The 15,108-nt window shown below is 36.2% G+C and overlaps 1 protein-coding gene across 2 annotated transcripts in view; it reads left to right on the plus strand.

Moving 5' to 3' along the window:
* Window positions 1-15,108, plus strand: part of LOC127066342 (transcription factor 12-like) — a 166,497-nt gene that overhangs the window by 25,715 nt on the left and 125,674 nt on the right. Inside the window, exons 4-5 of one of the 2 annotated variants that reach the window (XM_050999949.1) lie at window positions 2,975-3,003; window positions 3,545-3,592. In XM_050999949.1, the coding sequence (XP_050855906.1) occupies window positions 2,975-3,003; window positions 3,545-3,592 (77 nt within the window). The remainder of the gene's footprint in view (window positions 1-2,974; window positions 3,004-3,544; window positions 3,593-15,108) is intronic. The other variant, XM_050999950.1, reaches the window with a different exon arrangement.

Consider the following 15,108-nt stretch of genomic DNA (forward strand, 5'->3'; position numbering starts at 1 on the left):
TTTTCTTTCTTTCTTTCTTTTTCTTTTCTCTCTCTCTCTCTCTCTCTCTTTTTTTTTTTTTTTTCTTTCGACACACGATTAGAACAGTTTTTCTATCTTACTCTTATCGCCGAACGAGCTCTGGTTATTTTTCGTGTCATTGATGCGTGATGGCCTAGTTGCGAGGTAGTTACAGTAAGAGATTACTCTATACGAGAATAGAGTGTCTATCATAAGGAAGATATAAATACGGAACTTGTTAAGCGTCGAACAAAGAGTCGACGTTTAGAATTAAATCGAAATATTACGAATACGTATCGTATATGACAATATATATATACAGATCCGTATTATTTAAGAAGTACAATAGGGACTGATTTAATATTAACATATAAAATAAGCAGAAATAATGTCATGTAAATGCGATTCGAGCTGTTTGATTTCGTTTTCAATGTATCTCCTTATCTTCGTAGAAGATATTCAAAATGATTTTGTTGTTGAATATAAGTCTCGAAACATCTTAGAATTTCTACCCTTAGAATTTCTTCCAGTACTATACAGATTTTCTAAAAGCTATCGTACAATTCTCTCGCGAGATATTACAACACTGTCAATAGGGTTTCCGCACGATGGATTCTTGAATATGAATCAGAAAATAGGATCTTTACGATCTATCAATTCGTTTCCAGTTCGTTCGTTTTAAAATTGTCTCGAAATTCTGCTTAATACGTTCACGCCGGCGCGTACCACCATTGGCTCCCACTCGACTCTCCCATAGGGCGGCGCGTATCAACGATGGCTTGCGCTTGAATCTTATATAAGCTTAAATTTTCTATTAATGATTTTAATAATAGAAATTTAATGTGTATTAACATTACCCGTACAAGCGTTTCGCTATACCGATTCTTACCAAAACGAGTCATTCGACCGATGTACAAATTTTACGTAATAAACATTGTTTTTCGGCTGATATTGTCAATTTATTGTAAGAAATAATGATTACAACGTAACTTTTAAATAATTATAAAATAACCACTGATTTATTTTCGTTTTTATATATATATCATACATAACAAATCGGAAATCATAATAGCAGCGTTTGTTTTACTTAGAAATCAATGAATGATGGTTTTAATTTATTTAGTAACATTTTTTGCAAATGACAGGATTCTCCTTCACACATTTACAGCAAACATATTTTTTACTAATTATACAAGATTTAGTTGTTTTGTTTTCTTTGCACAATCGTATCTGACATGTTTTTCGTGAATGTCGAATGGCCGAATATTGCCTTGGCCACTTGATATTTCTTGTAAGTTTTCTTTTTCTTCTTGAAATTCGTGATATTCTTCGGCTACCTCTTCTGCTATTTATATTAGAAATTGTTTAGATATATTTTATCACTCATTTCTTTATAAAGAATCCATGTATTTAAGTATATACCAGGTATATATCAGGCAAATCAAGTTTATTGAAAGAAACTTGTACCAACCATCTATAAGATCTTGATTCGACGCTATACTTTCTTGCTACTTGCTCGGTGACATCGACGCCGAGTATGGTTTTATTATGATATGTAACTGTGTCAATTATTTGCTTTCTATCGTTATTAATTTTTATTCTTTTATGCTTTGAACTTAGTATTGTAAATTGTTTGGCTGGTTTGGATTTATAAATTGTTAGATTAGAATTATTAGTAGGGAGTAGCCGTCCGTCAACAATCAGATTCATATCGGGCTTGTAACTATTTTGATTATTCTCAATAGATCTGTTCATTACACATAAAATTAGAGTAAAATCATGGTAAAATATATGGAATTATCCGTAATTGTGATACTTAAGTCCAAAGATAAGATCCCAAGTAGAAAAATTTAGAAAATGATAAAAAATTTGTAAACCGGTGGAATGATCGGTTTTGATAAGAAACAACGATGACAAACTTTTCTCAAAAGAAACGAAAGAAAAAAAAAATCAAAGATGAGAAATTGATTAGGAAGGGAATCTAAGACTTCACAGCTAGTTGATAATGATCGAAAAAAATAACATATATGTATAAATTCAAAATGAAATAATAAATCGTTCAAATGATTGAGCTTGGTGTATTTAATATTAACATATAAAATAAGAAGAAATAACGTCATGTAAATGCGATTCAAGCTATTTGACTTCGTTTCCAACGTTCTCCGTAGTATCTCCTTATCTTCGCAGAAGATATTCAAAATAATTTATTGTGGAACATAAGTCTCGAAACATCGTCTTATTCTCAGAATTTCTTCCCGTACTATTCAAATTTTCTAAAAGACATTATACAATTCTCTCACGAGATATTACAACACTGTCAATAGAGTTTCTCTGCACGATGGATTCTTGAATATGAATCAGAAAATAAGATCTTTACGATCTATCAATTCATTTCCAGTTCGTTCGTTTCAAAATTGTCTTAAGACTTGGCTTAACAAATTCACGCCGGCGCGTACCACCGGTGAATCGCGTACGACTCTCCCATAGGGCGGTGCGTATCAACAATGGCTTGCGCTCGAACCTTATAGAAGCTTAAATTTTCCGACTATGAGCGTAGCACCAAATGTTTAGTTCGTTTAGTAACTAAAAAAAAATTGCCACATAATTAAACTTTCAATAATGGAAATTTAAGGTATATTAATCGAAAAAAAGTAGAATGAAGAAAAGCATTAATATGAGCGCCGCCCCATAAACAGAAACGCAAAAACTGCGCCGGCGTGAACGATAGATAGCTAAATATGATAGAGCAACGTTCGAATATAAAACTCGTACGGCGAAAACAAGGTCAAATATTTGACATATGTTTGTACGAACTTTTATTCTTATTTTAATGCACTCAGTGAGTTACTAAGTACCTGTCGTACTTCTTAAATAATAATACACCCTATATAAGTACTCTGAATAAATTTTAATGATATACATGATTAATAAGGAAGATCGTTCAATCAATCGAGATCTCTTGCTTGTTTTTCAGGTGCTGCTGCCGTAAAGAGAAAGAAGGACGTGAGTATTCTTATCCTTATCCGATTATCGTCGTATTTTTGTCGTAAAAAAAAAAAGAGAAAGAAAAAAAGAGCAAAAAAAATCAAAAATCAAAATCAAACATTAAAGCATCCCGATGCAAGTGAAATAATTCTCTGATTTCGTTTGGACTTCGTTTCTTTGTAATTCCATCTCGTATTCGACCAATCGGACCTTACTTCGATGAAATGAAATTACAATCTTATCTTTTGTAAATTATTTTTACTTCTTCGCGAACACAGAGTCAAGCTGTGCAAACAAACGTGTTAATCGTGTCGATCGAAAAAAAGAAAAAAGGAAAAAGAAAGAAAAAAAAAGGAGAGAGAGAAAAAGAAAGAATGAAAAGAAAAAGAAAAAAGGAAAAAAAGAAAGAAAGAAAGAAAGAAAAAAAGAAAAAAAGCAACGACGAAGAGACAAAGTCCAGTTTGAGTTTAAATGTCGTTCGTAAAAGCGACAACGACGATGATCGTTCGCGCAAAGAAGATTAAAGTTTTTTTTTCTTTACTTTCTCAATTTCTCGCAGACTCTCGATGGAGCAGCCGACGGGGAAGTTGTAACGACGCAGCATTGGGTGAGTGATATAAGAAAAAAATTTAACTTGCTCGACGCGCCGCGATCGAGTCGCGCGTTATCTCGTAACGCGCATCGCTTATCAATCAAGCTACTTACTTACTTACTTTAGTACGTTCAGCGTGGTTCGCTTTGCTCTCGCGAGAACGATCGTGAAAGCCGTGCCGCTATTGAATTTAGGTTGTCTCGTAAATCACCACAGCGGCCCTTTTTCTTCTCATTAGGCTCTACTCTTTTCGCTCCGAGAGCAACGAGAAAACGTACATCTTCTCGCACCGATGACGCTCCGATCGTAATCTTTACGACGAGTCGGACTCTCGCCGTAACGATTTAACCGTTCGTCTGGATTACGTCAAGATAAAAAAAAAAAGAAAAAAAAAAGAAGAGAGAGAGAGAGAGAGAGAGAGAAAGAAGTGAACTTTGACTCCGTTCAAGTTTTCCCATGAACGCTTTCACGACATCTATTTGATTTTCTCTCTCTTTTTTCTATCTTTTTTTTTTTCCTTTTTTTTCCTTTTCTCTCTTTTTTTTTTTTTTTACGTTTTTTTCCCTCGTTACACTACGGAGTTCGTTCTAGGAGTTGCGAGTTTTACCGTACCTTTTTTCTCTACCTCTATTTTTTTTTTCTTTTTTTTCTTTTTTTTTTTTTTAAATCTCTCGTCCTTTTTTCCCTCCAGCTATGCTTTCTTTTCTTTGTAGATTTCACTTTGTAGAGTGAAAACGAGTGTTGATTCTCGTAGTGATTGTTTTCGAATTGAATTAAACGACGTTTTTCTTTCTCCATCGTTCTTTTTATCGTAACGATCTAAAAGCTTTTCATTTCGTATTCGATAACTCGCTTTATGAAAGACTTCGAGTACGATTGTGATATACGTTTGCGCGAAACTCGCGATTTATTCTCGAATTTTGTTGAAAATTTATTATGTACGTACGTTTAAAATCGCTTAGCTTTGTCATCCTTCGTTGTCGATCTGTAATCATCGGGATGAAAAACCTGACACCCGTTACTTGAACTCGTGTTGGATTATAGACGAGAGTTTGTAATTTAACGTCTCTATCTAAAGCTTGAACAAGATTCTGTGGAATTAAACGATGCACTCATTGGTTTGTCTCTTGTAACCTTCTAAACAGAATGAAAGAGAGACAGACCGAAATAGGACTGTATGTATGTGTGTACGTGAGAAAAAGAGAGAGAGAGAGAAAAAGAAAGAGAGGGAGGAATGAGAGAAGAATGTAAAGTGATATTAGAAGATATAGAAAATATTTATCATAAAAAAAGCTTTTATAAATATATATCTCTTCGACATTCGTCCTTACGAATTTTATTCGATATTAAACGCAAAAAAAAGATTCGGAATGTTTTAGAAGAATTATAGATAATGCGTTTGATTTTTTGTTTCTTGTTTTTTTTTTCTTTTTTTTTTTTTTTTTAGATTCAACGCCTATTACCTGTATCATCTTTTAAACAATATATCGTCGAGTCGCAATTATTCATTCTTGTTTTCGAGTTTTGGGAAACGAATTGACTCAAGACGAATATAATTTATATCTATTATACGATCTGATGATCCTGATTAATCTACTGTGAATAAAATTTATTCTATCGCATTGTTGAAAATCATCGGAGAGAATTAATTCGGGATCAAAAAATTGTTTACTTTATCATTAATGAAAAATAATTGTCTGATCAATAGTATGTCGTAATTAAATAGTTCGATAAGGCGATCAAGAATGAAGAAATACGATAAGATTAATCATCTAGCGATTTTTCGTTTACACCTTTCGACTATGTATGACGTAAGAAGGTCGATGATTTCGCTATATTCGAAGGCACTTTAGTCGTTACATTATCCTTCGTTAGAAATTAATCGTATTTCGTCGAAGATTCTTCTTTATCTATCGTCGAAACGATGTGTGATCGATGTATAAGTTTCCGAACTTTATCTCGACCGCGATTTTCCTTATTTACGATAAGAGAAAGCTCTTTGATGTGACTGGGAAGAAAAATTTGACATTAGCTGTTTTCTTGGCTTTTCTTTTTTTCTTTTTTTCTTTTCGTCTTAACGATAAACGTTAGAATTTTTCTACTTTCGCATTGGAACGAGCTTTTTCCATTTCTTCTGTTTCTTCTTTCCTTTTTTTTTTTTTTTGTTCTTTTCGACGCAAAGCGTCTAAAAAAGCGATCGATTTATTTATCGGAATCTCGTCGGTTGGTTGTCTGCCGATAAGCTCCGAACGGCAAAACTGTAAGATAAGAAAATACAAGCAAACCGGTCAGAGAAGTATATAAGAGGAAGATAAATAGAAAAGTAAAAGTTCACGACGAAATATCTCGTTTATAATGATGGTGTATTTCTTGGTATAGAGCTGACGAAGCTCGCGGTGTATGTTACGGTGAATACGTATCTACATTTCGTGGTGAATATTGCGTACTGGACGATCGTTACCGGTACTCTTGTGAGCTCGTTCCCTTCTGTACTGGCACGTTCCATGGAATTTACGACGTCGACACCAAAGACATTCTCGAACGTCGCTTGATCGCCGTTAAAACGCGTCGCTCCTCGTTGCGTCGGACGATAGAAAATAATTTCGGGGTGACGTCGTGAACGAATAACGATAAATAACAAGGTCCGTGCGGAACATCGTCATGCTCGAGCAAATTCACGAGTATTCCATGCTGAACATCTTTTTATCTATCTCTCTCTCTCTCTCTCTCTTTTTCTCTATCTATCTTTATCTATCTATCTCTCACTCTCCTCTTCTCGTACGTTCCATACGTACGAGACCATAATAATAATTTATTCAACTACCAGAACTACGTGATTACATTTCTATTAGGAATATGGCTATGCGAATGTCGTCTGGGGTGTCGTAAACGCCTCACCCAACCCCCTGAAAATCCTATGGGAGTTTCACTTACCGTTAGCCATCCTATGCGAATGGGAATTGGGGGAAGGTCGAACGTGAATGAGTTTTTCTTTCGATATTACTTTTCTCAATCTTCGATCTTCCGAACGATGTTTTTCTGATTATTTTTTATTCCATTTCTCTTTGCTCTTTTTCCTTTTTTTTTTTCCTCTTTTTGTTGAGTAAAAAAACAAATTCTGCAACTCTTAATTCGGTTTAAAAACAAATATTTTTCTCGTTACACCCCAATACCCAAAACATTTAGCAAAGAATATTAATGATTCCTTCGTGCATAGACATGAGATGTTTACGCGGATCTAGGTATAGGTATAGATATAGGAATAGTATACCGTACGCGGATCAAATTTGAGATGGTTCACTTAATTCCGTTGGGAAATTGATTGCTTTGTTATTTTTGAGGGGGTAGGAAGTGGGATGGATGGGGGTAATAGCGGGTGTTGTGTTATTGTTTCCGTTCTAACAATTTATGCATAGGCATGCGTCGTATTCAAATCAAGTATTAACACAATCGTTCTAAAATAAACAAGTTTGAGAGACGAGGGAGGGGAATAACGAGCAAGCAAAAAGTAACTTTACAAAAATTTCGATGTATGATAGGTCCGTTAATAAAATATTTTCTTCGTTTCAAGAACAGATTTATTTTGTTGGAGAATTTATTAGAACGCTGTTAGATAGAATAAAACTATCGGATTTAAATATATCGTAAATCTTATAGAATCTTACGAAGAATTATAGTTACAAATATTAATCGCTCAATGTTACTTATCTGTGAGTATATATTTATCCCACTTGTTTCTCCACGTTCAAGAAAAAGAACAAGATAGTCCTTACGTTATCACGTGTTCTTAAGAATTTAGGCGAGTGAATCTAGTACTCGTGTATTTGCGTATAGTAGATATACACTCACATTTGTATATGTATACAAATCTATAAAACGTATACAAATACATACATATATGCATACATACATACGTATAATACATATACAAATCCATACATACATATACACGTATACAGGAGGGTCATGGTTATCGGTAGACCATATGGTGTCGCGTGCTGCGGTTGGCAGACCATGCGAGCGAACACCAGCCGCCACTGGCAGCGGGTTGCTTCTCTCTTCCTCGACGCCTTTCGATGCCTTTCGACTTTGAGAAACGAAAGAAGCACGGAAGGAACGAGGGAAGTAGATGGTGGTCGGTGGCAGGAACCAATGGAGAGAAGAAGGGAAGAGAGAACAACAAAGCCTATCGTCGTTCCTTCGATGGCTAATTCGTGATCTCGAGGAATGCAATCTCCTCGTGAAATTCGAGTATATACAACGCAGAAAACTTAGTTGGTCGTAACTGGCACGACGAGTTTACAGACTCCAAAGAGGGTGGCGGCGCGTGTGCCCTAAAGGGGGTTGTAGGAGGTGATGGGATGGGATATTGAGTAGGGAGACCAGCTTTCAATCCTTCGATCTTCCAAATGTGCTCTGCTTTTTTCTCTCTCTCTCTCTTTTTTCTTTCTTTTCTTCTCTTTTCTTTCCTTTTCTTTTCTTTACTTTTTTTTATCTTCCTCCCTCTTCTTTTTCATTCACATTTAACAAGATCGTACGATGCACAATTCTCGCGTGCCGTCTGGCACTTCTTGTAATCCTAGGATTTTAACGATTCCACGGTTCATTGCTTCTCATCAAATTTAACTAGGGTTTACCTTGTAATAAAGATCTCTTTAACGTTATTTATCCTTTCTTTCTTTCTTTTTTTTTTTATATTCATCAACCTTGAGAGATCAACGAGCTCTTCGTGAGCGTTTCCGTTAAACGATACAAACGGTTTTTATTTTTCTTTCTTTCTTTCTTTTTCTTTTTTCATTCTATCCTCCCCTTTTTTCTTTCCCTCGAAAGAATGCGGATATCTTTTTCCTTTTTTCTTTCCTTCCTTTTTTCTTTTTTTTTTTGTAGTATCTCAACGTAAAGTAGCTCGGATTAGAAAATTAATCGCCGCGTTGCGGCGCTTACTTACCACGGAATGAGATTCAAAGGTGGTTAACGCGGTGGCCCAAGGCGAGGCCGATAAATTTTATCCCACGCACGTGTGTCCCACGCCTGTTTACATGCCTTTTAATGTACGATAGATTGTCTTACCTGCTATTTTCGTTCCCGCCTTTCTCCATTGATTTATAACATGCTCTGTTCCCGAAGACATTTTTGTCCCTTCGCTACTTGTTGCACTTTTGTCATAAGTATTATTTCTTCACATTTATACGATATTGAAAGGATCGATCTTCATTAAGTAATATTTAAAGATCAATCGTTGAGTCAATGACCCATCATGTCGATTCTTAATAACATGTGCCAATTTTATGTCGCAGGTGTTTGAGAAACTATAACCAATGGCTTAATCAATATTCTACCTTTAATTGCTTTGAAAAATATTTTTGTTTCGAGCTAGCTTTGATTAACCAATCGGGATACTCAAAATTCAATGGTACGAGATCGTTTTCTTTCTTTTCTTTTTTTTTTCTCTTTCATATATCTTCGTAATATTTTATACAAATTTATGATAACAATTAACGTTTTATCGTATTGATCTTTCGAGTGAATTTATCAGGAACGTAATTACGATCACGATGTACTCAATACAGGAAGTTAGTATGTCGAAATTGAATATTCATCTTTTTTTTTTTTTTCGTTTTTCTTTCTTTTCACGGAAATACGTAACGAACACGTTTTATCATCACGAGTCGATCGTATTTCCAATTGATTTTTTGTACGATTATTTGCGAACATTACGATTCAGAGAGAGGAATTTAAGAAATTCTTTTCTTCGATCGTTTTTTCAAATTGTTATTTACGAGCATTATACCTAACGTGAATTAATAATTTTCGCTTCGTTCGAACGTAATGGATTCGACTTAATTTGCAAACGAACTTGTAAAAAGAAAAGTATTCGATGGTTCGGAATTCCAAAAAAAAAAAAGAAAGAAAGAAAAAAATATTTTTCTTTCCTCAAATATACAGGTAATAACACAGTTTCAGCAAACGTTGGTAACAAAACGTTCGCGAAAAAACTAAAGACCATAACATTTTCGTCGTTACTATTAATAAGTGAATCTTAAGGTTTTTAATCGCCCTTTGATACTGAATTACGAATTCCAAGCGTTTAATTGCCGCAATAAAGTTCTCGTATCCCCTTGAATGCTTATTACGGAAATCCATTCGTTTATGGAACGCGACCGAAACTTTACTCAAGGCAGTTTTATGCCGTTCCTTTATTTCCCTTTCGACTCGATTACAGCCTATCTACTTCTTCTCAGTTTACCCTTATTTTTCTTTTATGAGATCGCCTTCGAGATACGCGTTCGATCGAATTACGGTACTCTGTTCTTTTCGAATATCAGTGCCCACTTGATTTCCACTAACTTTTCTAATCATTTCTCGTATATCTGGAAATCTTTTTTCTTTCATCCTCTCTTTACTTTCCTTTCCTTTCCTTCCATATTCTTTTCCTAATCATTTAACTAACGAAAAATATTTAACAACAGGAAAATACCACCACCCTAAATATAATTCGCAAATGTCGCAGTTACATTTTACGGGATTATAACGTAGATATTCTAGATTATAACAAAAATTCAATTCTCTCGGACGTAATTAACTAACTTTTTTTACCGCAACGTTCTATCGTACGGAACAAAAAAAAAAATTATCAAAAGTTACGTTAAAAGCGTATAATTATTTACGGGTATGCGGTTAAAGCCTTGTCATTTCTTACGAATCATTCTCTCTCTTTCTCTCTCTCTCTCTCTCTCTCTCTCTCTCTCTGTCAGTCTATCCGTCGACTAGGCGGAGGAACGAAGTTACCAACAAGAAATTCGTCTGATTACGAAAATGCTCGTAAACGACGAGGAATAGGAGAGCCGTTCGTAAGTAAAGGGAATCTCGATCTCGATGTGGTAACACGATTTAGTCAGCTTCGAGATGGCAACGTCTCATCGACGAATCAATTATGAGAATCGCGTGCGAGTTCCTTGCGAGTGGATAGAAAGAGAAGGATAGGAGAGGTGAAGGAAGGAGAACGGTACAAGAAAGAAAGAGAAAGAAGAGAGAAAGAGAGAGAGAGAGAGAGGCTGCTAGAGACGTTGAGCGGTGTTTGACGGGCACCTGTTGCTGTTAGCACACAAGCGAATGCCCCTTTAACGTGTACACACTGTCTCTATCTCTTTCTCTCTCTCTCTCTCTCTCTCTCTCTCTCTCTCTCTCTCTCTCTCTCTCTCTCTCTCTTATTTTCTCTTTGCGCTACTTTATTTTCACTTTCCGGAACCAATACCTACCACCCATTCTCCTTCCTGTCCACTTTACTTCGATTCTCGTCGATCTAATCTCGACTTAAGTGTTCACTTTATAAAGTAGCATTAACTCGTACCTCTTGAAAAATATATGGATACTCGTAAATTCTGATTTTTCACAAATACAGGCAGTGCTTTTTAACGGAGTCTTAGGATTTAACCCTTTGTTTCCTTTGTTACGAGAGTTTGCTACTACCTCCTTTGGTCAAACGCGAGAAAACAATGCTGTTAAGTGAACACTCGTGATTTTATCGAGGACCATGGGGAGGAGGAAGGAGGGACGGGATTGGACACACGTGAACGCGGTAAATCGTTCGAATTTCTCTTGCTACTTACTCAGTAAGTGTACGTACACTTTCACTGAAACATTTGTCAGCGCTAGCTGTTCTATTTTTTATTTGTTTGTTTGTTTGTTTGTTTGTTTCTTTCTTTCGTTTTGTTCTTTGTCTTAGTAAAACGTTTTTCTTCCTTTCCTTCTTCCTTTATCTTTCTTTCTTGTTATTTTTGTCAGTCAGAGCAAGAGAAGATTTCGAGTTCAATGAGAAGAAAGAATGAGGAGTCGAGAAATAGTTAAACGATCGATTTATTGATGGCAAGAGTCAACGACGACCAGTTAGAGAAGATATATTTATGAGATGGCTTTTGAATCTTTGTCGGAGATTAATTTGCTATTGTTTGGCATGAATGATGGCGGTAGCAACGACGATGAAAAAAAAAAAAGTTAGATAGAGAGAACGTGAGAGAGAGATAGAGAGAGAGAGAAAGAGAGGGAAAGAATCATATTGACACGTGTAAGTATACCATTTCTTATCACTTCACCAAGGAGGTCGATGTCGACGAAGCGAATCATATTTATACATCCCTCTTCTCCCTTATCCTTTACTCTTCCTCTTTCACTTTTCTTCGTCGATTCTTCCAGTGACGCAACCACCCACCACCTCTCCTCACCTTGTGTAAACTTAGTACAGTGTACAGAGTACACAGTGAGCCCACGGCTTTATAGAGTGAGTCCTCGACTTGCAGCAGCTAAACCACGTTCTAGTACTTACTCGTTACAACGAGATTGCTATATTAACGTTGACATAGAAAAGGAAGGAGAAAAAAAGTAAAAAAGAAAAATAGAAAGAAAAATGCCGGTAATAAACGCGAGTCTGCTTTCTAATTTTCGATCGGTTTCGATCAAGTTTAAAAATTAATCCGTCGTGTAATTAAATCGAAAGTGATTAATTCGTCGTGTCCATGTTTAATAATCGTTTCATTAAGATCATCGCTTGGAAGAATTCACTACGATTCGATAGCCTCGTATTGCGAATACGGATTGTGTGTACAAAATAGATGGAGAATTTCGAGGCGCGAAGCCATTCTAATAGAAAGACTGTTTATTGCATCGTTAGAGATTACAACGGTATTCATTGAACCATCGTTGGTTCGAGAATACAGGAAATACCGTGCGCCCGGCCAAAATGCACGCGTGAGCGATAGTTTACGGGCATTGTGGGATTATCGCGATAAATTATGGCGTGTAACGCAACTGCGCCTATCGATATGTCGATAGTATTAATTGGGTCGTCGAGATTATTACCGGAAATGTATTATATCAATAATAATTACCGACCGATTCGCTTGGAAAATGAGCATCGAATGCCTGCAATTCTGTTTTTTGATAAACACAACATTTAACTCGCAATTGTCTCTCTGATGTTTACCATCTGAAAAAGAAAAAAAAAAAGAAAGAAAGAAAAAAAAAAGAGAAAAGAAAAGAAAAAAGATAAAAAAGAACAAATAAACAAACAAAAAATAAACAAGCAATCAACCAACCAAAATCAAAACGAAACAAAAAGAACAAACGCACGAGAAATAAAAAAAAAAACACACGAGATAACAAAATATCCAATAGGATGTCCATCCAAAATGCATAAGAACGACAACCACTTGTTTTTACGTATCTCGTTCAGCGTCGATTTTTCGATATGGTGGCGCGGAGCAAAGTGGTGCTTGTGAGGAAACAAGGAGGGTGGGGGAGGGGACTGTGGGATGAGAGTAAGGGAGAAGGAATCAAGAAAAAAATATAGATCACATTTAACATCGTCGTCCGTTTGTGCGCTTATCATTATTACAAGACATACGGGAGATTAAATTTATTATCGTTTGGAAAGATCGAAAAAAGGGGTGGTAGAGGGAACAGAAGGAAGGGGAATCGAGTCGTATCATTCCATATGCCCTGTCCCATGCTTCACTGATTCCTTCATGGTGCGTATAAGACGTCCAACGAACCATCCACTTTTCTCTCTTTGCCCTTTCATCGAGAAACGAGGAGGTTACGCGATTAATCTATCAGTTTGGACTAGCGCGAAATTTCGAGTGGCCACTATTCGTATGCGCCCCTTTAGCGTGCCGCATACGATGGTAGACCGTACAAACAGAGAGAGAGAGAGAGAGAGAGAGAGAGAGACATGGTGTTGTATGCGTTCACGTGCCGATCGTTCGTCGGCCTTTTCTATTCAAGTAGGTACTCGTACGCCTACCCTATGATCGTTTTCACGGGGGATTAACGAGCGCTACGGTGAGAACTCTCCACCAATTAACATATCAATGATCGATAAATCGTTGCTTCTTTCTCTATTCCGTTCTCGATACTAAATCGTTGATATGTATCTACAAGTTTGGTTTATAATTATTTAGTAACACGTTGGCACGCATATACGTAATTTTTATATATAAATGGGATGTCTCAATTGAAAGTTTACCATGTAATTATTTTCTATAAATAAATAATAGATATTTTCGGAAAGATGTTTGACATAAAATATTCTCTTTCGAAATGGGGTGGGTCGGTGCAGGGTGATGTCTTGTGATAGTAACAAATCTTCTCTAAGTGGACGTGCTTTCGAAATTTCAAGGTTACCTTGACCTCGAATTATCTTCAAAGACCAAAGTGTTATGGTCGATGAATTCGTCTTGGAATAGGCTACTATGGGCTATAGTTACGCTAAACAAAAGTATAGGGTTCTGTATAATAAGGGGAAGAAAAAAAGAGAGAAGGTCATCTTGAAATTTAGAAAGCGCGTCCACCTACAGAAAATTTTTGAGCAACGTCAGATGTTCTCACAATACCATCCCCCACCAACGGAGTAAGTTTTATTTGAAATATTTTTCGAAACTAGCCCGATATAATTTGAGAAATAATTGCGCGGGAAACTTCATTCAAGATAAATATATATACATATTATATTTTTTGTTTAATTTCGTTTAACATCGTCCCATTGTTATCGAACTACAAAAACGAAATCATGATTTTCTGTTATCGACATACAAGATAGTATTTAAGAGATCCATCATTGAGATGAAATCTTTCTCAACAACAGATACGTTCGATTACGTAAGGATATATATTTCGTGGCTCGTATTTACCCTGACAAGAAATTTCGAAAAGAATCATGAAAAGAGGAGGGTGGCTTCGCGTGCAGTAACACGTGAAATGTTCTATTTTCTCTCTCTTTCTCTCTGTCTCCCATTCAGTACCTATCTCTTTCGTACGAAGCTTTTCTCTCTCTCTGTCTCTTGTTCCCTCCAAACTCGTGTTTGTTCTACATGCGTGGCATTGTTTGCTCGGCGCGCAAAGCACAGCCGAGGGTGCGGGATGATACGAGCCAAATCGAGCACCACCGAAGTGTGCATCATTTGTGGCGTAGCGGTCTGTGAAATTCAAAATAACCATATCTCTCTCTCTCTCTCTCTCTGTCTCTCTGTCTCTGTCTCTGTCTCTGTCTGTCTGTCTGTCTGTCTGTTTGTCTGTCTATCTGTCTTTGTCTCTTTTTCTTTTTCTTTTATAAAGCTATATCCTCGAGACCTACTATCCTGTCATCCCTTACATCTCTATAACCACTCTTTTATGAAACTAGTCTGTCATCGCAGTTTTTAACAATTATATATTTTTATTTTTTCTCTTTTTCTTTTTTTCCATTCTGTCTCTCTCTCTCTCTCTTATCTCGATAAAAACTGAAATTTCGTAAAAATCCAGGCATTAATCTTTCATTCCACACGACTTCGAGTAAGATTTATTCTTACGAAACCCGATACGTTTAGATACCGTACTCCGTGTACAATCTGAAATTAAAAATAAAAACCTAAACGTCTTGCTCGGATTGCTTTGCTGTTCGTTTCAGTGATTAAAAATGACCGAGAGTAAATTCTTGATAGTTTGCGTTCTAGTTGGCGATTATCAAACATTCAGGGTGGATTAATACAACTGTGGCA

The sequence above is a fragment of the Vespula vulgaris genome, chromosome 9 (assembly GCF_905475345.1).
Source record: "Vespula vulgaris chromosome 9, iyVesVulg1.1, whole genome shotgun sequence".
In the NCBI taxonomy this organism is placed as follows: Eukaryota; Metazoa; Arthropoda; class Insecta; order Hymenoptera; family Vespidae; genus Vespula; species Vespula vulgaris.